We start from the raw sequence: 26,981 nt of genomic DNA, 5'->3' as shown, positions 1-26,981 counted from the left end.
TCAAGAAAAAGTGTGATATTTATATGGAAATGCATTCAAACTAACAATCGCACTGTTAAAAAAAAAAAGTCCAGAGTATTAGAATGAAACAAATAAGCTTCTTGCCTGATTGACCAAAGAAAAGCCATTTCTCCTCCACATCCCAGCATGCACCTGAGCACAGAGTACAAGGCAGCGGAGCGGGTGCTCGATCAACATGGGTGGACTCAGTTCACTCTGTAGGAGACAAGAGAGGCCTCAGAAAGCGTTGAGAATGTTTGTGAAGAACAAAAACTGAGATGAATCAAAACTCCCAAACTCACCATTGGCAGCTGCTCAGGGAATCTATAGGCAGCCTCAGTTTTGCTCAGCAGAGCATGTAAACCTGATTGCAACACAGAGCAAGTTGAAATTCAGTTAATATGTTGTATGCTTATCATCATCAACCACTTTTCAAGCAATATCAGGAGAGAATCCTATATCCCGTACACACACAACAATAATGGGATTCAATTATCAAGGGATTCGCTCGATATTTATTCCCTAAACTGCAGCTTGTACAAGACCTTCCTATGGAAGCTTGTTTCTGCCACGGAATAAAAAAATACAAAAGGTAATGGCGACTTTTCACAATCTCAGAATTGTGACTATATCTTGCAGTTCGGACTTAACTGGTGAGTTTATATCACAATTCTGAGAAAAAAGTCAGAATTGCAATCTAAATTCGTAATTTTGAGAGACTCGCAGAACTTTTTTTCTCAAAATTGTGAGATATAACTTGCAATTGTGAGTTACAAAGTAAGAATTGCAAGTATACACTCACCTAAAGGATTATTAGGAACACCATACTAATACTGTGTTTGACCCCCTTTCGCCTTCAGAACTGCCTTAATTCTACGTGGCATTGATTCAACAAGGTGCTGAAAGCATTCTTTAGAAATGTTGGCCCATATTGATAGGATAGCATCTTGCAGTTGATGGAGATTTGTGGGATGCACATCCAGGGCATGAAGCTCCCGTTCCACCACATCCCAAAGATGCTCTATTGGGTTGAGATCTGGTGACTGTGGGGGCCATTTTAGTACAGTGAACTCATTGTCATGTTCAAGAAACCAATATGAAATGATTCGAGCTTTGTGACATGGTGCATTATCCTGCTGGAAGTAGCCATCAGAGGATGGGTACATGGTGGCCATAAAGGGATGGACATGGTCAGAAACAATGCTCAGGTAGGCCGTGGCATTTAAACGATGCCCAATTGGCACTAAGGGGCCTAAAGTGTGCCAAGAAAACATCCCCCACACCATTACACCACCACCACCAGCCTGCACAGTGGTAACAAGGCATGATGGATCCATGTTCTCATTCTGTTTACGCCAAATTCTGACTCTACCATCTGAATGTCTCAACAGAAATCGAGACTCATCAGACCAGGCAACATTTTTCCAGTCTTCAACTGTCCAATTTTGGTGAGCTCTTGCAAATTGTAGCCTCTTTTTCCTATTTGTAGTGGAGATGAGTGGTACCTGGTGGGGTCTTCTGCTGTTGTAGCCCATCCGCCTCAAGGTTGTGCGTGTTGTGGCTTCACAAATGCTTTGCTGCAAACCTCAGTTGTAACAAGGGGTTATTTCAGTCAAAGTTGCTCTTCTATCAGCTTGAATCAGTCGGCCCATTCTCCTCTGACCTCTAGCATCAACAAGGCATTTTCGCCCACAGGACTGCTGCATACTGGATGTTTTTCCCTTTTCACACCATTCTTTGTAAACCCTAGAAATGGTTGTGCGTGAAAATCCCAGTAACTGAGCAGATTGTGAAATACTCAGACCGGCCCGTCTGGCACCAACAACCATGTCACGCTCAAAATGTATTAAATCACCTTTCTTTCCCATTCTGACATTCAGTTTGGAGTTCAGGAGATTGTCTTGACCAGGACCACACCCCTTAATGCATCGAAGCAACTGCCATGTGATTGGTTGATTAGATAATTGCATTAATGAGAAATTGAACAGGTGTTCCTAATAATCCTTTAGGTGAGTGTATATCACGCAATTCTGACTTTATAACAATTATGAGAAAAACAAGTATAAATTGCTAAAATTAAACTAGCAATTGCTAGAAAAAAGTCAGGATTGTGCAGGTTTTTTGATTTTTTATTCTGTGGCTGAAACAAGCTTCCACACCTTCCTGCACAATGGATTTAGCGTGAAACAATAGAGCTTATGTAGCTTAAGGGGCGGCCCTTTTCAGCTCTGGGCTCCTTGTGTTCGGTCTTCGGGTTTGTATTCCCACAGCATGAAGGAAAGATCTTACAGATTTATGAATAAACCGCTCGTTTTAAAATCTTCCCGGTCTACTGACATTTGTTACGACATCATCTTTAAACATTACCATGCTCTTGATCACTTTCGTTAACTCTACAATAAGTGAATCCACTTCACCTGCTATATACTCTTCGACCGTGATGCCATAGAAATACACAGAGCTACCGCAAAAACAGAAGTTCAAAGACAAAATTCGAACGATATCTGTGCACTTGTTTCTCTGGCGCATACGCTCTATAAGAGTCACCTGCTAAAAGCCGGGACACAGGCAGGTGTATGCTGACTTTCTCCTGAGAGACGCAGTAGCGGATGGTGTCGACGGAGTGGCCGCACATGCTGAGGGTTATGGGCTGTTCCCCATCTGTGAAACCACTGTGGCAGTGAGTCACCGCGATCAGGCACTTCTTATAGGCTTCGATCAGCACTCTCTCCTGTACACGTGACAAATAACACACTTAGGCTCAATCACGGTGCATTATGGGTACTAATGAGACTGTGTCTAACATGCACTCACATCACTGGCACACCATTCCTGCATCATAGAGATGATATGTGTGAGCTTCATCTGTAAGGTGAACGCTGCCTCCCACTCTGGCTCCATCTCTATGTGTTGCCCCACCTGACGGACTACTGGGTCCATTCCCTGCAAAGAGTACACACACGCGCACCTGTTTTAATGCCCAATCCCAGTTACCCTAGACACACAACCCTAAGAACAGATTGCTATAGTCACCTGCATGCATTTTAGCAACTCCAAGAAAGCATCAAAACCCTCCAGATACTTCTCCCTGAGTTGGTCACTCCACTCTGTTGGACGGCTTATCAGGACATACCTGCGTCCAAGAGAAATGCATCATGACACGCAAGAAATTGACATTTTAGACACAGATAATGCATAACTGTGTACGAAATCGTTCAAATGAGTGGAAAGCAGTGTACTGCAATGATCCAGTCTTATTTTCAAAGCCGAATTGTTCGCAGAACAATTAATGCATCTGTATGCAGAACTCTCTTTAAGTGAATTAAACCTGGAATCAGATTTGGTGTGAAAACTTTCAAAGAAAGAAATATTATTTTACACTTGTCATTTAGGGATTTATGGTGCCAGGGATCTCTCATAGTCTGTTCTTGACCGTTTGATGTATATTACAGCTGGGAATTGCCACACACACACACTAGGCCTGTCGCGATAGTCAATAAATCAATTAATCGCACGATAAAAAAAAATTAGCTCGATAATTTCCATTTGCATGCTTGTTTGTTTGTTTTCCTTGTCTCTCTCTCTCTACCAAAGAGACTGGATGACAACTCTCGGTTCCTTAGCGTAGGAGGAGTGAACTAGAGCTTAGATTTTCTGCCCGAGCCCGAACTTGACCCGGGCCGATATTTCCCGACACTATCCTCGGGCCGGGCCCTTGATCTAGAGACGTGCACTCCCAACGCAATAGAGTGCGGCGCGGCACTAGATTTGATGGCCGAGTGCGAGCGCGGGCGGTAATGCACTCACTCTGTGTGTGCGCGTTGCGGGAGAATAAAACGATTCGCGGGACTCCCGCAAACTAGAAAGATCTTTGAATACAACGTATAAAAACAAATAGATTTTTATTCATCTGTTGCAGAAAAGCAACAAGAACAACGAAAACAAAATAGAAACGATTTACAGGCCAGCGTTTCTATTCATAACATGTTTGCAGCGTTGAGCGATATAGCCAATCACAGACATATGTGTTGATTTCTTGAAAGCAATGGCCAATCAGAAGCATTTAAGATAGACTCCCCTCACCGCTCAAAACTGACTTTTTGTTCAGTGCTGAATTCTGTATGCTGGCAAATCCTCCAATTATAACAAACAAAGTGTGGATATTATGAAAGATTGATTGTGCAGTCAGCTTCATTGATAATAACAGAGATGAACTGTCTGCTTTTTAGGAATTATTAAGGGAGCGCACTTTGCGCGCATTCAGTCATGCCAAACCATGCACGCAGTAGCCTATGCTTGCTTTTATGTTAAATTAACAGTGGTTTGTATGTTAATGCTTTAATAACAAATAATTTATCATAGGGTAGGGTCGGGTTTTGTTTACATCCATTTTATTTATTGTTTTTGGTATTTATTCAAGTGCATTTTTTGTTAACAGAGACGGAGAGTCCATTTTTATTGTTTTTGGTTGTTTTGTTCATTTATTGTGGATATTTAAAATGTTTTCCATTTTCAGTGTTAAATGGTCTTTAGAAAAAAAAGTTTATTGATCTTTGAAAAGGTGTACCTGCATTATTATGCCATTATCATTATTTTAGATGTAAATGGTCTCAGAACGACAATATTATCGTTTATCGCAATCATTTCTTGGACAATTTATCGTCCAGCAAAATTTGTTATCGTGACAGGCCTAACACACACGCTCGTGATCTTACTTGAGGTCTCCAATGAGGCTCTGGACTCGGCGGAACTTGAAGGCCTGTTGTGCGGTGTAGCGTTCAAACTGAAAGCGGCCCTGCAGGTCTCGGTGTCTGAGGTGATCAACGAAAGTGCGGATGATGGTGGTCATCAGGTTCTCTTCTGTGATCAGCATCCGCGCCTGAAAATATCAGATACACCGTTCACTGATGTATCTGACACACCGCTGGTGCTTGGGGCGGTAAGCTGGTTTTATATATATATATATATATATATACACATACACACACACACACACACATACATATACAAAATTCCTAATATATGAAAATCCATTTTATTGAGAGAAGAGACAGAAGAGAACAGAAAGACAAAGGCACAGTAAATGAAGGAGGAAAGAGAGTGAGAAAGAAGATGAGAAGAGGAAGTGAAGAAGAAAAAGGAGGAGGAAAGAATAATTGACCAAAATGGTGATGATTATTTAGTTTCCATTTCGTTCACACAACGTGAATAAGCTGTAAACATGTTTGCTGTGTGGACGCTGGAGCTGGGTTAACATGATAATCCATAACTATAATTAATTATGATAATCAATATCTCATTTTTAATCAATCTTCATTTTGATGAACCGAGATCTTTAGTCTATGCTGTATTCAGTTGATTTGTGAACAAAACTTCACTAAACATTATTTGTAGCACATCTACCATTCACTAAATGCAATAAGCTTAGTGGCTTGATATGAAAAAGTAAATTTAAAAACAAAATAAATTCAAACAATAAATGCGACATGTGAAACGATCATCTCTTCCTCTTTACTACTAGTTATAGCACCAAATAAACTGGTTTACATGATACATTTCATTAAGTTGTACAGTATCTTTCAACTTATCTTGAGATGTTCATTCATGTTATTGCAGCCATAAATATTTATCTTTCAACAACAAACTGGAGCAGAACATGGACAAATGCTGATCTAAAAACTGCCTTATGTGCTCTGAGTGTTGATAATCATTTCGGTGCACCACTAGTAAAGAGGAAAGTGAAAATGAAATGTGAAGATGAAAAGGGTGAAATGAGAGAAGAGACCAAAAACCCAAAACAAGCCCTCTTCCTCATGGCAGGCAGTCTCTCCTCACACGTACTCACCAGAGAAGGCACGGTGAACATTTGCACAGAGAGGTCAGTGACTGAGAACTCCCTGTCGTGGTCGTCTTTCACGTAGTCGCTCTGCAAGCGCTCATAGTTCTGCAGGCAGTGGTGGAGGCGGCGGAGGAGAGGAGAAAGAGGCAGAAGAGAGAGCAGAGGAGTGTGGGATTGACAGTACTCACCACAGTGGGGGCGGTGAAGAGCTGCACTGACAGAGAGGTCACTGACACTACACGCTCGTGATCGTCCTCCATAAAATCTGTCTGGAGGCGCTGGTAATTCTAAAGGAAGGGGGCACATTCACCTTCCGGGTCAGAGGTCAGGGGCCATCTGCAGTTCTGTCCCCCGACTCAGTTCTCAGTTCTGCGGCACATACGGCCTGAAGTTACACCGCGGCACAGCTCAGTGTTGAGAACGGCACGTGTGGAGCCGGGGGACTTGTGTTAAAGCTGAACTTTGCACATTGGTTTATTAGTAGACTTTCTAGAGTTGTTTAAGGTGTTAATCTCTGCCAGGACATGCTGTCAGTGACACCTGATCAAGGGCCCTATGAATACCACAATGTGGAAAACGCAGACGCAATCGCGGAATCTAGTCATAAAAATGGAATTTACAGTAGAACACGGAATGGCACAGAATCTGACAAACTTTGGATGATTAAATCAAAAGTAGGACTGTACACTTACCACGATATTTTTAGTAGTGTCTGAATATTAAAGCACAAAAAGACTGGTACTAAAATATGAAGTCTGCATGTGTGTTTCTGTGTGAATGATCGACAGTTTCATCCACTACATTCATACATGTTTTCAGCTTTTCTCACTATACAAGGACTACAATAAAAGTTCGGTTAAACGGAGAATGTATGACAAATATATTACTATTGTACCGTAGAATGCATTTATTAAAAGTAACAAAAATAATACAATTATTAAAACTTTACTTTTAAGGAACATCATTCATTCTTTTCTTCCATGTTTTAATTTTAATAGTAAACCTTTGCTGTGCAGCACTTTGTTTGCCAAAACTTAAAACAAATTGTTACATTTTAATTTGATTGCATCTTAAGATTAATTCAATTGTTAATGTGTTATGACTTCATATGATAATCGATAATACATTTGTATTAAATCATGAACCCAGAAATATTAAAACAGAATTTCTTTAAAAAAAGAAAGAAAAGGATTTACATTTCATAGGGCCATATTATTGTACAAAAAAAAAAAAAAAAGTTTTATGAATTCAATTTATTAGACATGCCTTTTGATTAAAGGTTATTTGATTTTATTTGATTGAGTTGATTAATTTTAATTAAAGCATTGAAATGAAATCCGGAAAATAATAATAATCTGAAAACATGAGAACAAAAATAAAACTGATTTCATATGGCCCTAAACATTTTATTTGTTCAATTTTAAAAGGAAATGTTAAATTATATAATTTTCATGATTTCAATTAATTAGACATGCTTTTTGATTACTTACATTTTATTTAACCATTAAAACTGACCAAAATTTTTTTTTATTTGGCAAACAATAAAACGGAAACTGGGAAAGAACGTGAAACAAAAGGGATTTCATAGGGCCCTACACCTGAGTGCTGAGAGACAGATTCCCTGCTGTCACAGAACGGCCGGTCAGTCGGAGGCCTTCAGCGACCCAAAGAGAGCAAGAGTAATACGCCAAGTCAAAGTATCGCTCTCTCTCTCTCTCTCTCTCTCTCTCTGAGACGACTCCCCTCACTGAACAGGATTCTCAAACTCTCTTATCCTCACAGATCAGCTGAATCAAACTGAGTGAACTGAAAGTGAACTGGATGTTCTAGTGTGAATCACAGACTTGGCATATTCTGGCTATGCCTGTGGAAACAATTCTGTCTCACAGGATGGTGCAACACAAGTTTAAGCTCCATCAACAGAACCTATAACATTTCAGTGATTACCACAGAAAATAATTTTGCCAGTTTAAAAAAAACTAAAAAAACTAAAATGGTGATTGCAGTAACACTGGAAATCCTGTGTGTGGAGTTTGCTCCATGTAAAATGTGTTTTACAGGTGGCATCCTTGCAGGTAACCATGACATGAGTTAAGACTGGAAATAACTTTATATAGTAGATGGTTAGAAGGAAATGTTAATGCTTAAAATGACTTAAGTTAACAAGTATAAACTTTTGTGGCCATATTTTAAAATTATGTGCATTTTAATGTTTATTTGCCGTGCCCTATATAGACTTTCAGTGTAACAGCATTAAAGCAATTTGAAGTAATTTTAACTTGTAACTTGGAGCCAGAACGTTCCTTCAACATCATGTACTCTAAAAACAATACTTAAAGGGACAGTTCACCCAAAAATGAAAAAGCTATCATCATTTACTCACCCTCATTCCAAACTAATGAGTTTGTTCTAGTGTCAAGGGAGTTTGGCTGATATATTTATGTGCTCAATGTACTGTGTTCATCAAAGTTTATATGTGATCCGTTTATCACGCGTCTCGTAAAAACACTTGGATTAAACCACTCAATTTATATGTTTTAATGAACTTTTCTTCATTAGTGTTTGATAAAAGTCTTTTGGGTTTGGAATGACATGAGGGTGAGCAATTGAAGACAAAATGTTCATTTTTGGGTGAGCTATTCCTTTAACACACAGGTTGTCATGGAGTCCCAGAAAGCATAAAGCATGTGGCAATATGTTACATTTATGCTATTTTTGCTTTATGAATTCAACAAATTGTAATGTTTTTTTTTTCCTGACTCCATTCCTCAGTGAGCATGAGAATGCTGGTGGGTAAATGCACTTTTTGGGGCTTCGTGGCATACAGAGATAAAGTTCTGGGCTATACTACAGAAACTTCCTATCTTGAGATTTGAAAAAGTTCTGCTTCTTAAGTTAAACTACCACGGTTAGTAACCAGATAGGTTATGATGTTTCTGTAATACAGCCCCTGATATCTTACTGTAAATCAATATAAGGACTATGCCATTGTGAATGGAAGTCTTACCCTCGCAAACTGGATTGCAAAAAGTTTCTTGTACTTTGGATCCATGAGTAGGCTGCTCATAAAGAGCTGGTGGTAAACATTTCTCGCTCCTGCAGGAAACACAATGTTAGGTACAGCATGAGCTTAACTGGGCGAATCTCACAAAACCAGGCAAGAACATCTCAGTAATAACATAACACAGTAATTACATAAAATATGACTATGTAATAGTACATGTAAAATGTGTTTCCCAAATTGCATTTTGATTTAAGGAAATTTAAATGATCGATTTTTGATCATTTACAAAAACAATTCATCACATCTCTCTGACTTTTATTTCAGAAGCATCATATAATACTACATTCTCTTGAATAAATTATTCAATAAATACATTTTTTAACAGTCACTTGTCACCACTTAGTGGCGAAACAATGTAATCGATAAATGCGTTATTTTAAGCGCCAAGTTTCTATCAAAAGCTGATTTACTCTTTTTTGATCGCTATCGTAGACATCAGTGTTTATGTTTGAACTTTTATCCAAGTACTCCTATGATAATTTGAATATTGTGTCACAGAAATAATGATACTACGAGGTTGAAAAGACTGTTTGTGAAGCTGTTTCATGACGACTCTCTCTGGGTCAGCGGCAACACAGCTGTGAATGTTGCGATATGATTTTGTCAAAGGTTTAATAGACAGATGAAATGGAAGATGATCGCGTAGGTGTTTGACTCGAGATCAGTCTTTTAAAGATGAATCGTGCAGCTCTATTGTCTCATCTCTCTCTCTGCATATGAGGAGCGCGAGGGCTTTTCAGTGCATTCAGTCTCACGTCACTATCACGCGTCCACTTGGGATATTACGTCACTTTAACACTCATAGATAACGACACATTTCATCCTCTGTTGGAACGGAAGTGGCTAACTTCTGTCAACCTCGTCTAGAAGCAAGGACGAAAATAAAGCATTTAATTTGAATTAATATCGATTCTGGAATCAAAAAATCGATTTTAGAATCGTAAAAAACAAACTAAATCGCGATAGTCCAGCCCTAGTAGTCAAGTCATTCACTGTGCTGTGTGTTTCTGCAGTATCTCAGGAGAGATGATGTCAGCACACGCATTCACTCACCTTTCCACATCTTGGAGTCACAGAGCATGAGCGTGTCCACTAGAGAAGAGTTCTCTCCCTCCGGCCCGCGCTGCAGTCCCACCTGACACAGGATCCTCCTCAGAGCATCTGCTGGGCGACAGAAACACACTCAGGCACTGATTCACCACAGCAGAAGCAGATGCAGAACACACTGCTCTATTAAACACGGGAAACTGATGGCAGCTTTTGAAAAACTTAAGATTACTGGAATCGTAGCAAAATATACAGCTGTGAAATCCAAATGTATGGTAATTGCTAAATGGAGAAGATTAGAAAGTTTGGTTTTGCACAAGACAAAGCAGTTAAATTTTGTAACATGACTTCTACAGAAGTGATTAAAAGGAAATGGAAACAACAACAGAGACCAAATGAGACAGAAAGATGCAGAGACAGACCTGAGTATCTGATGATTTGCCCGAGCCAGTTGAGAGCTTTGAGCGCAAAACACTGATGAGCCACTATAGAGGAGTGCATGACCTGAACGCGCAGAGGTTTCGTCTGACGACTCGTGTTCCTCTGCAAAACATGTGTTCACCAACAAACTACATTTACAAGAACAATTAATGGTGCAAAAGTACTGTGAATAGTTGCCAAAGTGTGGCTATGAAGTTGCTATAGTGTTCCGGGTGGTTCTAAAACTAAGCCCACCCCAAGTCTACAGAAGTCTATGGGATTTCTTTCCACTTGTTTTATTATCTGATAGATGAAAATGTGACAGCTTCGAGAAGTAATAGCTCATCTTTACTCCACAAGCCTCATGATTTGAGGCATCACCCATGCCAGAAGTACAAACAATGCGGGACGTGTAACACATATAGACAAATCCCCATTGAGCGATTGTAAAAGTTAACTATTTACAGAAAAAGTGAAACCAAAATTAAAGTTTTCATTTGATTTAGCTGAAACCAGAAAATAGTTCTAGAAAAAAGTTAAAAATCAACTAATTCATCAATTGTATTTAATAATGAACACTCAAATAATTGAAATGGCACAAGACAACATTATATTAACGATATAATTATGATTTACTCCAATTCATTAAAATAAACAATTAAGCTGGATATAATAAAATGTTTTTATAAAAGATTTATTCAAACAAGAGCTATATTAAATAATGAAGACATCACTAACAGGATAAGTAAAAATATGACGAATATGTATTATAGTGCAAATATATATCAAAATGCTCCTCTCTTTAAAGGGATAGTTCGGCCAAAAATGATATTTAAACCATGCATTACTCACCCTCAAGCTGTTCGAGATGCATATGTCAATCTTGTTTCAGACGAACACATTTTCAGTTATTTTAGAAAATGTCTTAGACCCTTCAGTGGATATAATGTGAAGCAATGGGGTCCACCTCCTTCAAGTCCCAAAATGTGCATACATCCTTCACAAAAGTAATCCATCCGGCTCCAGGGGGATAAACGAAGGCCTTCTGAGGGTAATCCGTGCGGTTTTGTCGTAAAAATATACATATTTAAAACTTTATAAATGAAAATATCTGACTTCCGGCAACGATCGGCGCGCGTCCACGGGTGATGGAAGTCGGCGTACGAGGTAGGACGTAGCGTCGTGACGTAGAACGAACGCGCCCGCGCAGCCAGAAAGCAGAGCAAAACATCACCCGTGAACGCGCGTCGATCGTTGCCGGAAGTCAGATATTTTCATTTATAAAGTTTTAAATATGTATATTTTTACGACAAAACCGCACGGATTACCCTCAGAAGGCCTTCGTTTATCCCCCTGGATCCGGATGGATTACTTTTGTGAAGGATATATGCACATTTTGGGACTTGAAGGAGGTGGACCCCATTGCTTCACATTATATCCACTGAAGGGTCTAAGACATTTTCTAAACTAACTGAAAATGTGTTCGTCTGAAACAAGATTGACATATGCATCTCGAACAGCTTGAGGGTGAGTAATGCATGGTTTAAATATCATTTTTGGCCGAACTATCCCTTTAAAGAGTTTTTTTTTCTAGTTGGCTATCAAGCGGTGGACATTGAATGGCTTTCCAAAGGTGAATTAAACATTACAAGATGTCTCTTCACAGTTGAAACTGATTGAGTGATTAATTGAGACATGTCAAGGTGTACTGTCTCTTTCAACGTACCTTCTGATGTTCATTCATGTGATATAACTAGTAGTAAAGAGGAAGAGATGATTGGTTCATGTGCCACTTGAACTGAAGCGAGCATCAAATGATATTTATTGTATGGATTTTGGGATAAAACTGTGTAAGCTGACCCTTTTTGGCGAAATTTGATGCATCAATGATAATAGCGATGTTTGTCTAAACAAACACAACTAACAATCTTGTTTGTGAACCATGTGTCATAGCCTGGTGCTGAAATGATATGCAAATAGAAACTTAAATGAAGCTAACAAGAAAAAGTTCTCAGTAAAAAGAGTAAAAAACCCAAACGATTTCCACGTCTGAGGCGAACGGATGGGATTTGTGATTGCAGAGAACTTACCACAATAATAGATTTGGCCTGCTCACAAAACTGAAAGTCCCCAAAGCGAACAGACTTCCTGCCCTGAATACGGTGAACAGAAGTAATCAGTGAACAAAAGCAAGAGCCTTAAGCCTGAATTGTGGCTCTGGCAGGTGAACTAACAGCCGGTTAAGCTGGCACTTACATCTCTGTCCACGGTGGTGGCGAAACTGACGGCCTCTTTCTGAGTGCAGTTCACAGCTTTCTGTAGTGTGTAGATGACCTGCTCGTACGTGTGGACCTCATCATTGAACAGCATGCAGTAGTACGTGTCTCCACGGGCCCTTCACAAGAAAATAAGCAGGTTACACATCTCCTAATATACTAACATGCAGCTTTCAAAAACATGATATGCATGCTGGATGATCATGAGGGTCTAGAATGGTTTTTTTCTCCCACCCAAATGCAAAAAATTGTGTCTTCTGAACATTTAAGGGACATGTCATCACATGATTTGAAGCTATGAGTGATTATATATCTTACGGCGGCTCGAGGCCTTCAGGTAGCTCGTCTTCTTTGTCCCAGGTGAGCATGTCCACAGCATATTTGAGAATGATGGCGAAAACATTATACGTGCGAGCGATCATCTCAGCAGACAGATTAGCCAACGGATCCTGCCAAACAAGATGGGTTGTTATGGTCAACTAAAACTATTAAAAATCATTTTCAGCAATTAAAATAAAAGCTGAAATGAAATAAAATATTAGATGAAGAATTAGAAATGATAACTGAAATAAGTTATTCTAAACTCTAGGGGTGTAACGATATTTGAACCGAACCGAAAAACCGCGATACACCACCCACGATACGTATCGCGATACTCTCATGGCGAACCGAACACGCCCCGCCCCCTGCTGCCCCGCCCAGCCCCGGCTCATGGCACCTCATGTGTTATGTGTACACAACGAATAGGGCTGTTGCCTAACCACCATTAACCACGTATAATCGCAATAAGCTCAGTGTTTTGTTACTTTTGATAATAAGCAAGGTGTAATCTTTCAAATTATGTCTATTTGATCACGAAATGCAAACAATAAATGCCGTTTTGGCGCTCTTAGATGTGGCGTGACAGATATCACTGTATGCATGCGGCAGCGCGATCATCTCTTCCTCAGTTAACGTTACAGAATAAACATGAATGGACACCCGAAGGTATGTTGAAAGATACAGTATACTTACTGAAAGGCATCATAACTCGTGTAAACACTCAATCAGTGTTTCAACAGCGGAAATACGTCAATAAAACGCTTAGTTTTCCACATAGCTTTATATTTACCTCAGGCAAGTCATTCAGTGTCCACAGCTTGCTGGTTTGCTAACTCTTTCACTAAATAAATGCTATATATTAGCCTATATATTATATTTTACTTAACCTGTTTATGATATCTTGATTATTTAATGTATGTTTAAAATAGCTGTCATGAAAATAACAGCAACTGTGTAAATTATTATATAACAATAACAAATTAGAGTAAAAACATGTTAATGCAAAAATTGCCTTATGTGTAGTGTACATGTTTTCATACAATTTGTTATTTGAGTGTTGATTATTATTACATCATTTAGGCTAAAAGTCTAGGCTCTGTTGTTAAGCTTTAATGTTATAGTAATGTGCAAGTAAGGGCTGTAGTTTACAGCATTAGCAGATAATTTTGTTATCCTTGAGAAACGTTTACTTGTAATTGAATTAATTTAAAGACAAGGACACAATTTGTTCATTAAAGCACTGTTTAATAAAAAAAAGCAATTTTAGCTTTCTAAACCCCACCCCACCGAAATGAACCGAACCGAGACCTCAAAACCGTGGGACGAACCGAACCGTCAGGTTTGTGTATCGTTACACCCCTACTAAACTCACTAAAACTGAAATAAAAATTAATTAAAGACATATATTAGAGACATTAAAAAAACATATATAATTTTAATACTGTTATTTTACAGAACAACAGTACATCTACAATACTAATGTTTATGGCCGTCATGCTTTCCAACATTAAATCATAGAGCAGGGAGACCTTTCGTCTCTTTTGTTGACAACATTTCTAATTACAAATCATATAAGATGGTTGGCGCATGTCGTTCTTAAAATGCAAGTTATAAGCGACCCAAGCTTACAGTACTTGCGGAGTATTGATGGACAAACCGCAATACAGAAGCAACCAATCTATGAAATAATGGTATTAGAAAACACAGACAGAATTTTGCCGTTTGTTTAGTAACTGTTTGCGGTAATTTCAGCATCCATACAGTCAGATTAACAGTTCATGTGCGTCCCAGGCTGAAAAACACGGAAATCCAGAAATCACACCCCTGATGACTTTGATGACGTGTGGTTCCATTAATGGACCTTGAGCGCAAGCAGAATTGGTATCATTAAATGCCTCATTATTTCCGTCCCTCCTACTAAGACTATGTCACGGAGGAAGAGCAGTGTTTCCACTTCCATTGTTTTAGGGGGGCGACCCGCCCCCCCCAAAACGACCCCCCGCCCCCCTAAAATGCTGACGAAATCCAGTCATAAAAAAGGAATTTCATGGAATTTGTCAATCTTTTGAGGAATAAATAGAAAGCAGTTCAGTACACTTGAAATCAAATCGCGATGTAGACAAGTGTGTGTGGATATTAAACCACAAAGACTATTTAAATACGAATCCTGCTTGTTCTGTGTGAATGAATGGTGCAGCCGACGCGCAGTTTAATTTACCACACACACACACACACACTGAAGCACGTGTGACGCGCTGTTTTTTTGCCTATATGAAGACAAAAATGCATGAACTTCTTCTCCAGGCTCTAGATCCACTTCGTGATCATTTAACCGCTTCATTTGAGAAAAACTATCATCATGACATAAACACACAGAATCTCAAAAGGTCTTCACGGCAACCCGTCAAAATAAAAGTTCGGTTTAACTTGACAGAAATATATTACCGTTGTACAGTAGAATTTAGATATGTCCCAATGTAATAATACTAACACTAATCCAAATAAATTATCATCAAAACTGAATTTAAGGAATAATCCATGTTTTAATTTTAACAGTAAAGCTCATTGTGCAGCACGTTATTTGACAAAAAGTTGATTTAATTTCATATGATTAAAATTGATGATAAATGATAAAATTTGTGTTTTGTCTTCATTTTATTACCAGAAAAAACACAACACAGAGTTAGTGAATTTTTTTTCCATATATTCTTTTTAAATGTTGTATAAGTTTAATGATTCATAATACATTATTTCAATTAATTAGACACTCTTTTTGATTGCTAAAAAATTGACACCATGTATCCGTAACACACCCGGGCGGTCCGCAACACTAGCAGTTTCACCCCCCCCCCCCCCTTGCAAAAAAATCCTAGGGGAAACACTGAAGAGGTTTGTGTTTTTAATGCCATGCCAGATTCTGTGGCTATTTTCATGGCGAGCAAAACTCAAGGTAAAACTACATCAGTTGTTGTTGTTATTTTTGCTAAAAACTATATTTAGGGGGGCGCTAGAGAGCCCGAACAAGATGGCAGCATAGTGTGACGGCTCCCTAAAACTTCACACAAGAAATAACCCCGGACTTTTGCAAACCTGGTCAACTACATGATATAAATAATGCCTAAACCCCCAGCAACAAAGGAGTGTGACATCTTCTCGAACGCTCGAAAAACAAGCTCACGAAGCGCGAAGCCATCATCTCCGGTCGAGAGTGTCGAAGCTAACGCTGATAGCATGGCTAACGTGGCTGACGTGCTAACCGAGCTTAAGTCACTCCGTTCTGAGTTCAGCTCGAAACTGGACGGTATAAACAACCAACTGGGGGAGTTGACGAATTCTATCTCGGTTATGGAGAATAATTTAGGGGAAATTAAACGAGATGTAACAGCCAATGAACAACGAATCGCGGAGGCCGAAGCCCGCATAGTCAACACAGAGGACGCGTTGGACAAGGCCGAGAGGGCTTTGGTTAAAGCAACAAAGCGGCTTGCATACCTGGAAGAAAAGACTGAGGACCTGGAAAACCGCGGTAGGAGGAAAAATATCCGGCTGTTTGGTCTTAAGGAGGGGACTGAGGGTAAGCGCCCTCTATTGGACTTTGTAACCGATATGCTACCCCAGTGGCTAGGCGTTGAACCCGACAGAGTATTCATACTGGAGAGAGCGCACCGCACCCTGGCCTCAGCTGTTCCCAACCAGAACCGAGCCGTCCTTCTCCGCTTTCTTAACTATCAAGATAAAGAATTCGTCCTACGCTCCACGAGACAACGGGACATTACACATGACGGATCCAAACTCGCATTCGTCCAGGATTTTTCAGCGGAAACGATCCGGAGAAGACGGGAGTTCAACGCTGTAAAAAAGTTGTTTGTTGACATGGGAACCTTCCGAGGATTTCACCTCCAACCGTGTAGGCTGAGAGTGCTACACAATGGGAAGATTCAGATGTTTTCCTCCCCACAAGAGGCTGAGGAATTCTACCACAAAACCTCAGCCAAATAGCCTTTACATGACCAGGTTTGAATCGAATTGTTTTCCATACATGGAGAGGGGTGAGTGCTTTACTTAATGTGCAGGAAACAGTCTCATCACCGGGCCTGAGGGCGGCCACTTAAGTCAGGTGGCTCTACAATAGGGAGAAATGTGAACAATTCACGGCAGATACATTGTCAAACGGCAGTGCAAAACTTCTGTTTTATCTTTATTTTATTTTATTTATTTATCTTTTGTGATCACTCACAGTCTCTCTATATAACTTGTGTTTTAAATAATACTATTGGCTGGAACCTTCAATTATTATTATTATTATTATTTTTTTTATTATTATTTTTATTTTTTTATTTTTATATATATATATATATATATATACTTGAAAATAACACTGCATATCTTTTATTTTATTTACTTATCTATTCTTTAAATTTCACTTACTTTTTCTTTTACCTTATTTATTTATTATAATTTTTTGATTATTATTATTTATTAATTTTTTCACTTTCTCCCAGTCTGCTCTCCTGCACAGAGATACCGCCTTGTTCTAAACAAAATGTGTGTTGTTGACGGATAACTGTTACTTGCCGGTCAACTTGAGGGTGTTACTTGTTTCAGTTGGGTTGCCTTGTCGTTTGGGGACTAGGCTATGGTTTTGGGGAGGTGGGGAGGTGGGGAGGGGTTGGGTAGAGGGGGGCCCTCATGCTCTACCTATGTTATATTTTTATTTTTTTATTTTTAGTATGTTAGTTTTATACTGTTTCTCCTTTTCCTTTTCCTTTATCATGGTCACACAAAACCAATGTAACAGGCAAAACTCTGTATGTCTAGTACACTTAATGTAATAACGTTCAATGTCAGAGGCCTTGGCCACCCAATTAAACGGAAGAGAGTTCTCACATTCTTAAAAAAGGAAAAAGCAGATATAGCTTTCCTTCAGGAAACTCATTTGTCCAATGAGGAGCATAAAAAACTCAAGAGAGATTGGGTAGGGCAAGTTTATTTCTCTAGCTTCACAAGCAATAAAAGGGGAACGGCAATACTTATTCATAAAAAATTACCTTTCATACTTAAGGAACAACATAGCGACCACGATGGCAGACAAATATTAATTAGGGGGATGTTATATGGACAAGAATTGACATTGCTGAACGTATATGCACCGAACGAAGATAACCCTAAATTCATGATGGATATGATCACCCTATTTAATCAATATAATACAGGCTTTGGAATAGTTGCCGGAGATTTTAATTGTCATATGGATAGTAACTTAGACAAATCTTCAGCCACACTGTCTAACCCCAACGCTTCTAAGACTCTGAGGTTAGCCTCGGCTGACGTGGGCCTGGTTGATATTTGGAGAGAACTTAATCCTACAAGGAAAGACTACACTTTCTATTCGGCTAGACACAAATCATATTCTCGGCTAGATTTATTTTTTTTACCTCAGGATCAGTTGTCATCCATAGTTTCATGCGATATAGGGCCCATTCTTATATCAGACCACTCACCAGTCTACCTGCGCTTAGCCCTCCCCCAGCAAACAATTCAAATCAAACAATGGAGATTTAATGCCTCCCTCCTCACAGATATGGATGCTTGTAATAATATTAGAAAATGGTTAGAGCAGTACAGACAGGATAATGCATCCTCCCCTGTTACTCCGGCAGTGATGTGGGATGCAGCTAAAGCAGTCATTAGGGGTCAGTTGATCTCTTACGCATCTGCAAAAAAAAAATCTATTATTAAACGAACAGAACAACTTAAGAAAGAGTTATTCAACTTGGAACAATGCCATAAACGCTCTCCTACAGAGGAAAACTTAAGAAACCTAAATACAGTCAGAACTAATCTTAATCAAATTCAAACGGAACATATCAAAAAACTTCTATTCTTTACCAAACAGCAATATCATGAGTATGGCAACAAGCCGAGTAGACTTCTAGCCTACCAACTCAAAAAAGAACGTGCAGAAAGTACAATAAAGTGTACACGTAATGCGGCAGGTCAGTTGAAATACGATACACAATCAATTAAGTCCTCATTTCTCGATTTTTATACACAGCTCTACGCGTCAGAAAACCCCTCCGCAACAGATATCCACAGTTTTTTGGAAAAAATTTCCCTACCCTCTATCCCAGAGGATGAGAAGGAGCAGTTGAGTGCTCCATTTACCCCAGAGGAGGTGTTACAAGCAATAAAATCAATGTCCTCTGGAAAAACTCCAGGTTTAGACGGATATTCTGTAGAATTCTATAAGGCTTTCTGGGTGCAAATCGAGCCACTTTTCATGCCCATGGTTACTGATTTTTTCGAAAAGGGCGTTCTCCCTGACACTATGAAGACTGCAATAATATCTTTAATACACAAGAAGGACAAGGATGCGGCCGAATGCGCATCTTTTCGCCCAATTTCATTACTTCCAGTTGACTTAAAGATATTATCTAAATTAATTGCACGCAGGCTGGAAGACCTGTTGCCCCAGATTATTAATCCTGATCAGTCCGGTTTTGTGAAGGCGCGCTATGCATCTGACAATATCCGGAGGCTATTAAATATAATCGACCACTCGGCCCTACACGACAGAACAGCCTTACTACTTTCGCTTGACGCAGAAAAAGCGTTTGACAGGGTCGAGTGGTCTTATTTGTTTGCCGTTCTGGAGAAATTTAATCTTGGTAAAAAATGCATCGGGTGGGTCAGAACTATGTATAGCAACCCACAAGCCCAAATATGTATAAATGGTAACCTCACTGAAAAATTCAATTTGTTTAGAGGCTGCCGCCAGGGATGCCCTCTATCTCCATTTCTATTTAATTTGGCAATTGAACCATTCGCAGAAGCCATAAGGGCTAATAAAGAGATAGCTGGTATCAATATCGGGAAAACACAGAACAAAATTTCACTTTATGCTGACGATATAATCCTATACCTAACTAGCCCTGAGCGATCAATCCCAGTAGTATTAGATCTTATTACTAAATTTGGAACAATATCAGGCTATAAAATCAATTTGACAAAATCCAATGCATTATTAATGAACTCGTCAGTCTCTAATAGCCTCAGGGCAATCTCACCGTTTACATGGGCCCAAAATAGTTTTAAATATCTTGGGGTGAATGTGGCTTTAAAACTCAAAGATCTTTACCCCATAAATTATATTCCATTGCTTAAAAAGATTAAGGAGGAATTAGAACATTGGAAAATGCTCCCCATCTCATTTCTTGGACGAATTAATGTAATTAAAATGAATGTTTTGCCCCGTCTTAGTTATTTATTTCAGTCACTGCCCTGTTACTTGGATAAAACATTCTTTAAATCTATAAACAAAATGTTAACCTCTTTCATCTGGAAAAATTCCTTACCAAGAATAGCTTTTAAAACTTTGACAAAATCTAGAGAGAAAGGGGGACTGGCATTACCAGACTTACAGATGTACTATTGGGCAGCCCAGACAAAGGGCCTGATTAGCTGGGTGCAAAAACGTAATAATGCGCACTGGATAGACATAGAAGAAGAACTTTGTACTCCTATATCTACAACCTTGCTACCATTTATTAACAACATAAATGCACTACTTAAAATAACAAAAACATATGTAGTTTACAACACTCTTCGGGCTTGGCAAGATATAAATAAGTTCTGTGGGAATTTTGGTAAAATATCCAGGCTTTCCCCCATATCCTTAAACCCAGATCTGCCACCGTCTATTGGCGGTTCCTTGTTCGCAAAGTGGAGAGGAAATGGCGTACAGCAATTCCAACAATTGTTTGATGGGGATACACTCAAGTCCTTTACTGTTCTAATGTCAGAGTATGGAATTCCGAAACAGGACTTTTATAAATACTTACAAATTCGCCATTTAATAAACACCCTGAAAGGGGAAAAACGCCTGTCTTCAGGGTTAACAGATCTTGAGGAGATTTTGGTAAAGTCAACATCATTAAAAGGAACAATCTCTGTAATTTATAGTGCTCTGTTGGACCGTTACAGCTCTTCCTTGACTCCACTTAGGAATGTATGGCAGAAGGATATGGGACGTGCTTTTGAAGAAGATCAATGGGAAACGATATGTCAGAATGTTTTTTCCTCACTGTCCTGTAATAAAATAATCGAACAAAATTACAAATTCATGCACAGGATGTACCTTACTCCGCTTCGCTTAAGTAAAATGTTTCCTAACTCATCCCCCAGATGTCATCGTTGTAAAACATGTAAAGGGTCAATTATGCATGTTTTTTGGGAATGCAAGAAATTAAAACAGTTCTGGAAGGCGGTACATGATCTAACTGTTAAGATTGTGAAAACCCCGCTGGACATTACACCAACACGATACCTCTTTGGTACAGAATTGGACAAGACACTGGACACCACATGCAGGAAGAGGATTATCATAGTGTCTTATATCGCAAAGAAATGCATCTTGCTCAACTGGAATCAACAAAGACCCCCATCATTCAATCTGTTTAAACAAATCCTCAATGAAACTTTAAGACTGGAACAACGCACATACATCCTAAAAAATAAGGGGGATGCCTTCCGAAGGATATGGGAACCGCTTATGGACCTCTGACACCACCATGTCATGACAGGGTTTGGCATGTTTACATAACATTTACAAAGGATGAACAGTGACCATGGACTGATTTGACCCAATTTGCCGTATTTTATTATCATTACTATTTTATTTCTATATTTTTTTTATTTATTTTTATTTTATTTTTATTTTTTGTTGATTTTATTATTATTATTGTCATTATTATTATTATTTCTCTCTCTCTTATGTTAATAAAATGTTAAAACTCAATAAACAGACAATTGAAAAAAAAAAAAAACTATATTTAGTTTAACTTTGTTAAATTTCTTCAAAAAGAGTTAACTGAAAAGGGTTTCTCACAGGGTTAAAACCAGCACAATCTAATAAAACATGTTTCTTTGATAAAGAGTTTTGACAGAATATTTTGTTGGTTCTTCTCCTAGTATTAAAAACGTGTGTCATCCGGGAATGGCCTATTCTGCAACGGGTACACGGAGGAAGAGGTATCTCACCTTCTGGGAACAGTCACTGATATTGGGCTCGTGTTTCTGACAGTAAGGGCCCTTCTTCCAGGCCTCTGTGTCGCCACAGTCACAAAAGCCTCCTCCTCCTGAGGTGGTCATCTACAGGGAGCACAAAGATGGCAGCACATGATCTCGAGTCTCCTATATCTGTATCTTATGAACAATAGACCTGTCATTGGCATGAAGTCATGAACCGACCTGCAACACACATGACGGTCTGCTCTAGTGTTCCTTAAAACAAACACTTTTTTCACACCCTATAAAGCCTGCTGTATTGTATTTGCTATGCAAATTTATATGGCCTCTAAATGATCAACATGATCAAAAATGTATTGAAACAGGCCTTATGTTGTCTGATTGATACTTTATAGAAAGTAAAAGGCCTTTTAGTATAATTGTTAAAACATCCCACTTCAAATCATAGTTCACGTGTCTTTTTTCTGAGAGCCATTTTTCCAATGGCTTTTGATCAGCTGGTGTCAAGGTGTCTCGTTTCAAACAAAATGGTTACAAAAATCAGTCAAGGGTAAAACTGAAACAGTCCTTAAATTATAGGACAGTTAACTGTGTTAGATTGATTGAATTCTCTTCACAGCCCCATCAGTCCTGTAACCTTTACAAAGAACTGTACCATGAGTCACAGCCCTTTAACCCCCACAGTTTTAAATGCTAAAAAAGTTCATAACAACAATCTTTACAGTGGACAGGATCTGGACAGGACTTTCTTGTTAGGGAGAAGTCAGTGAGATGTTAAAGTGGCCACTGTGCATGTCGTTTCCTCTTACCCTGTAGCGATGCTCTTTGTGAACGCTGCCTAAGAAGCACTGCATACACAGCACACAGGTCGGATCGGCCGCACACTCCCTGATAAGGAGAAACAACATCAAATGTAAATGACTTAAACAGAAGGATAGCAGCTGTTAAAACCCGTGAGCTGTCTACAAACAAACAGTACCATAGAGACACGAATGAAAGATGTTATAAATGGTAGCAAAATTATGCTGCCTTTAAGATTCCTCATGGCATGCATCGTAACGCATTCCCAGAATGCACTGCAACTGAATAGCTCTCTTACTGCATCCCGATTCGCCTACTTATACTATGCCCTAAAAGTGTTTTTGTGAAGAAAATGTACATACTTTTAAGAGGATAGCAAAAGAGCAGGGCTCAACATAAAAAAAAAATCCCCACTGGCCCCCGGGGCCAGTAGATCAGAGTTTTGCTGGCCCCTTCTATATTTTGACTGGCCCTGAAAGAAATAAACTGTATTTATTGTATAGGATTAATCAAAACAGCGAAGGGAGTTCAGGAATTAAGAGAGAGCCCCTGGACACATGCAAAAATAACCAAATGTCAGTGTGCAGTAAATTTGTCAATACCTGCTTTCTCCTCATCTCCCTCTCTCTTTTTTTCTCAGTCTCCTCATCTTACTTATTAAAGCTAAAGTTATTCATTCAAGAGAGCTGCGAGTGATTTTCTTTGTGCCTTTTGTTGTTTGATTCTCAGAAATGGCGTGATCGTCAGCATGTTTATTAGACTGCTTCCCCTTTAAGAACGAGTGCAGATCTAATAGTCTACTGATGCACCATATTTTCTCCCAACCATTTCCATAACAGCGTCCATTTTAGACATAAACTGTTTAAGTGAATCTCCAAGCCAGTCATTTTGACACATTTTTGTGTACATTTGATCGTTTAGACCCGCACATGAAGCCCAAAGTATAATTTGCTTGTCTCGTTATGGTATGTTTCGGAGCGCGCGCTGCATTGGGAACCGCATCTCTTGCGCAGATTTTTGTGCTTTTAATAGCTCTTTTTATTATTAAACGCGTCCCGCAATTTAGCAACAGACGAGACTGCATTTTACAACAATCACCGATCGTGCTGATTCTGTCTTAAAGTTTGAGTTTTAAGGACAGCGTACTGCTGCGAAGGGAAGGAAGTTGCGCTAGACAGAATGCAGTTTTTAATGGTTTTACCTCAAATATATTCTATAATCTTTGGAAGTCGAAATCTAAAATAAAATCATACTAAATCACAGATCTAAAGTGTAACCATAACTTGAATGTTTAGTTCTGTCCTCCGTCAGGTGTTGTGCGTGTTGTGGCACCGCGTGAGATCTCTCTCTCTTCTGGACTGCGCGAATAGCAAAAATGCATCACAGACAAATGGTTTAATTTTATTATAGAAATGGCTGGCGACTCAGCGAGATGGTAAAAAAAAAAAAAAAAAAACGTCTTTATAGCAATAATAAATGATAGCCTACGTGTATTTCTCCAGTAGCCTACCGACAGCAGAACCGATAACGTCCGAGCTTATCGATACAGCGCGGTCTTTCAAAATTCAGTCCCGTTTAATACAGGGTTTCGGTACTCTTTCTCGTATTAGCCTCGTAGTTCTTTGACATTTTAACACGTTATAAATAACCTGAAGAAACATTGACACTCTTCGCGCCACTGTGTATGACGTTTGCTGTTTGTTTTGCTGATGGCCAGTTACTGGCCCGCGCGGGCAAGTGACTGGCCAATCAACTAGCCCGACATACACTTTTACTGGCCCCGGGCCATCGGGCCATTGCTTATGTCGAGCCCTGAAAAGAGTATGCAAGCTTTAAGACATCTACTTCGTCATAATGACATCTTTAACGGACCGCTCTGTCACTTAATTACATGCATCCTGTCACCATTTAAACTGATGTCAATCATCTGGACACAGTTCATTGTAACATTCAATTTAATTTGATTTCTTACAGTATCGGAGAGAAATGTAGCAGCACAACGTTGATCTGCCAGTCGTGGGTCTTTTTTATGCGCAGACTCTTATCATGGGTTTGCATAATGAGTCATTTAAAAGTTAATAACCAACGTGTCATTACAAAAGTTCAATTTGAAGTTCTAACTTTTCATTTGATCTTGTTAATTCAAGGTTTATTTAACTGAACAATATTTAAAGGGTACAATAATGTTAATTAATTATTTACTTATAATCATTCAAACTAAATTAAATTAAAAAATGTATCAAAAATAGATACAAATGGTAGCATTTGGGTTCCTTGCCACTGTTGCTTAGTTGAGGACACATTTAGCAATATGATTGATTTGTATATACTAGTACTGATAGTATTGGATAAGAAAGTGAACTGAGCTAGACTGTTTTCTGCAGAGAGCTTTATAGATGAATTGAAGAGTTCATATTTGATTAACTTTACATAGTTATTGAACTAAACTTAATCAACATTGAACTGACCTCAGCTGAAAAATACACTCATTTCTTTTTAGAGATGCTTTAAAGCAGAATTGAAGAACTCTGTTATGTTCCTGTTTATCACTGTAAAGCTGCTCTGAAACAGTTTGTATTATATAAAGTGCAATGGAAAAGTGACTTGACTTTTGCACACTGATTTTAGACACAATTTCTTGCGTACACTACAAACGGTTAGTGTACGAGAAAAAATAATAATAAAATAATCACCCCCTTTCATTTCAAAATTACTCCGCCATTTCAGAGCAAACATCAAGAAAGGATTTATTGAATATCGTGAAAAGGCTGAAACATCATCAACAACAATACATAAACGCTATATGTTATTGGTATTGTTTTTAATCACCCAGCCCTAGTTGAATAAAGCTTTATGAAGCTCCATTGTGTAGACAGCAAAGCAGATCACTAGGGTTTTGGATCAGAGCCAGTAACACATTACATGACAGGAGTGTAAAAAGATCTGCACAAATTCTTAGGATGCAAGATATATTTCACACAACATTCACATCAGTCAGATCAGATTCCAGTCTCATAAAGCCAGCGTGATAAAGCATTGGGGATATGTGTGAGCCCTTTCATTTGTTTCTCAAAGAAACCGAGCAGAACAGCACAGACTCCAGTCACCTCCGGCCTCTTAGCCGGCTTACAGTGATCTTGCCTAAAGGACTTAACCTAACAGCAACCTGACCTAATTCAGCCAAGACTTCCACGTCTGTGGGAACACAGTGACCCACACTATCCCAGGTCAGATGGCTACAACAGCATACATGCATGGGGAAAAATAAATAAATACATCTTGACAGACTCAACCCACTAAATCATCTGTCTAGGCAATAGACAGTGAGCAGCTCACAGAGTCATGTTCACTAGTTTTAATGCCTTTGACATCAAACGAATTGAGAATAATTGTGGGTGCAGACTAGATGAGAATCAACACCCTTCTTTAGGTGGATCAGACAGAGATGACGATGAAGTTTTGACAGTGTACCTGCAGGAATACGTTGGCTCTCCCACTTTAAACACATGGCCACAGAGCTGTGAGGGCTGGTTGTTCTGTTCCAGCTTGGCCAATCCCACGGACGGCTCTTCCCCGCACAGGTACCACTCGAGCGGGCCCTGGAGCAGCAGCTGAGCCAGCAGGTCCTCGTTCTGGGGGTTGAGGTTGGGGCCCAGGCAGTAGATCTTGGGGACGTAGCAAGCCAAGTGTTGGTACACCTCTTTGGGCAGGTTGCTCACCTGTAGCCATTTCTGTGGACAGATGGGTCAAATATTAGAGACACACACACACACACATAGGGCTGGGACGATACACCTATCTCCCGATTCGATACTATCACGATACTTGGGTGCCGATATGATATGTATTGCGATTTTAAGAATTACGATTCTACAAATATTGCGATTTTTTTTTTTAACACTAGACTATGGGGAAAAGTTAAATCATACACTTATACAGACAAACATGATGTATAAGATGAGTCGTATTTACAAAAACAATTTATCACATCTTTTATTTCAGAAGCATAATATAATACTATACTCTTGAATAAATGATTCAATAACAAATATATTTTTTAACAGTCAGTTGTCACCACTTATTGGCGAAACAATGTAATCGATAAATGCGTTATTTTAAGCGCCAAGTTTCAATCAAAAGCTGATTTACTCTTTTTTGATCGCTATCGTAGACATCAGTGTTTATA

General features: G+C 39.1%; 1 protein-coding gene across 2 annotated transcripts in view; it reads right to left on the bottom strand.

Annotated features, from left to right (window-relative positions):
- The window catches only part of ubr2 (ubiquitin protein ligase E3 component n-recognin 2), a 52,420-nt gene that overhangs the window by 21,086 nt on the left and 4,353 nt on the right, over positions 1–26,981 (bottom strand). Inside the window, exons 2-17 of one of the 2 annotated variants that reach the window (XM_056250276.1) lie at positions 26,267–26,526; positions 22,804–22,882; positions 22,007–22,117; positions 12,965–13,095; positions 12,627–12,765; positions 12,461–12,523; positions 10,373–10,493; positions 9,957–10,064; positions 8,847–8,935; positions 6,028–6,126; positions 4,716–4,879; positions 3,034–3,133; positions 2,815–2,943; positions 2,548–2,731; positions 303–364; positions 106–216 (exon numbers count right to left, since the gene is read on the bottom strand). In XM_056250276.1, the coding sequence (XP_056106251.1) occupies positions 106–216; positions 303–364; positions 2,548–2,731; positions 2,815–2,943; positions 3,034–3,133; positions 4,716–4,879; positions 6,028–6,126; positions 8,847–8,935; positions 9,957–10,064; positions 10,373–10,493; positions 12,461–12,523; positions 12,627–12,765; positions 12,965–13,095; positions 22,007–22,117; positions 22,804–22,882; positions 26,267–26,526 (1,950 nt within the window). Of the gene's footprint in view, positions 1–105; positions 217–302; positions 365–2,547; positions 2,732–2,814; positions 2,944–3,033; positions 3,134–4,715; positions 4,880–5,845; positions 5,945–6,027; positions 6,127–8,846; positions 8,936–9,956; positions 10,065–10,372; positions 10,494–12,460; positions 12,524–12,626; positions 12,766–12,964; positions 13,096–22,006; positions 22,118–22,803; positions 22,883–26,266; positions 26,527–26,981 lie in introns of both variants that reach the window. The other variant, XM_056250268.1, reaches the window with a different exon arrangement.

Source organism: Rhinichthys klamathensis, unplaced genomic scaffold (genome assembly GCF_029890125.1).
Source record: "Rhinichthys klamathensis goyatoka isolate OS25496 unplaced genomic scaffold, OSU_Roscu_1.1 h1tg000003l_1, whole genome shotgun sequence".
NCBI lineage: Eukaryota > Metazoa > Chordata > Actinopteri > Cypriniformes > Leuciscidae > Rhinichthys > Rhinichthys klamathensis.
This window is presented reverse-complemented; position numbering and strand designations above follow the sequence as displayed.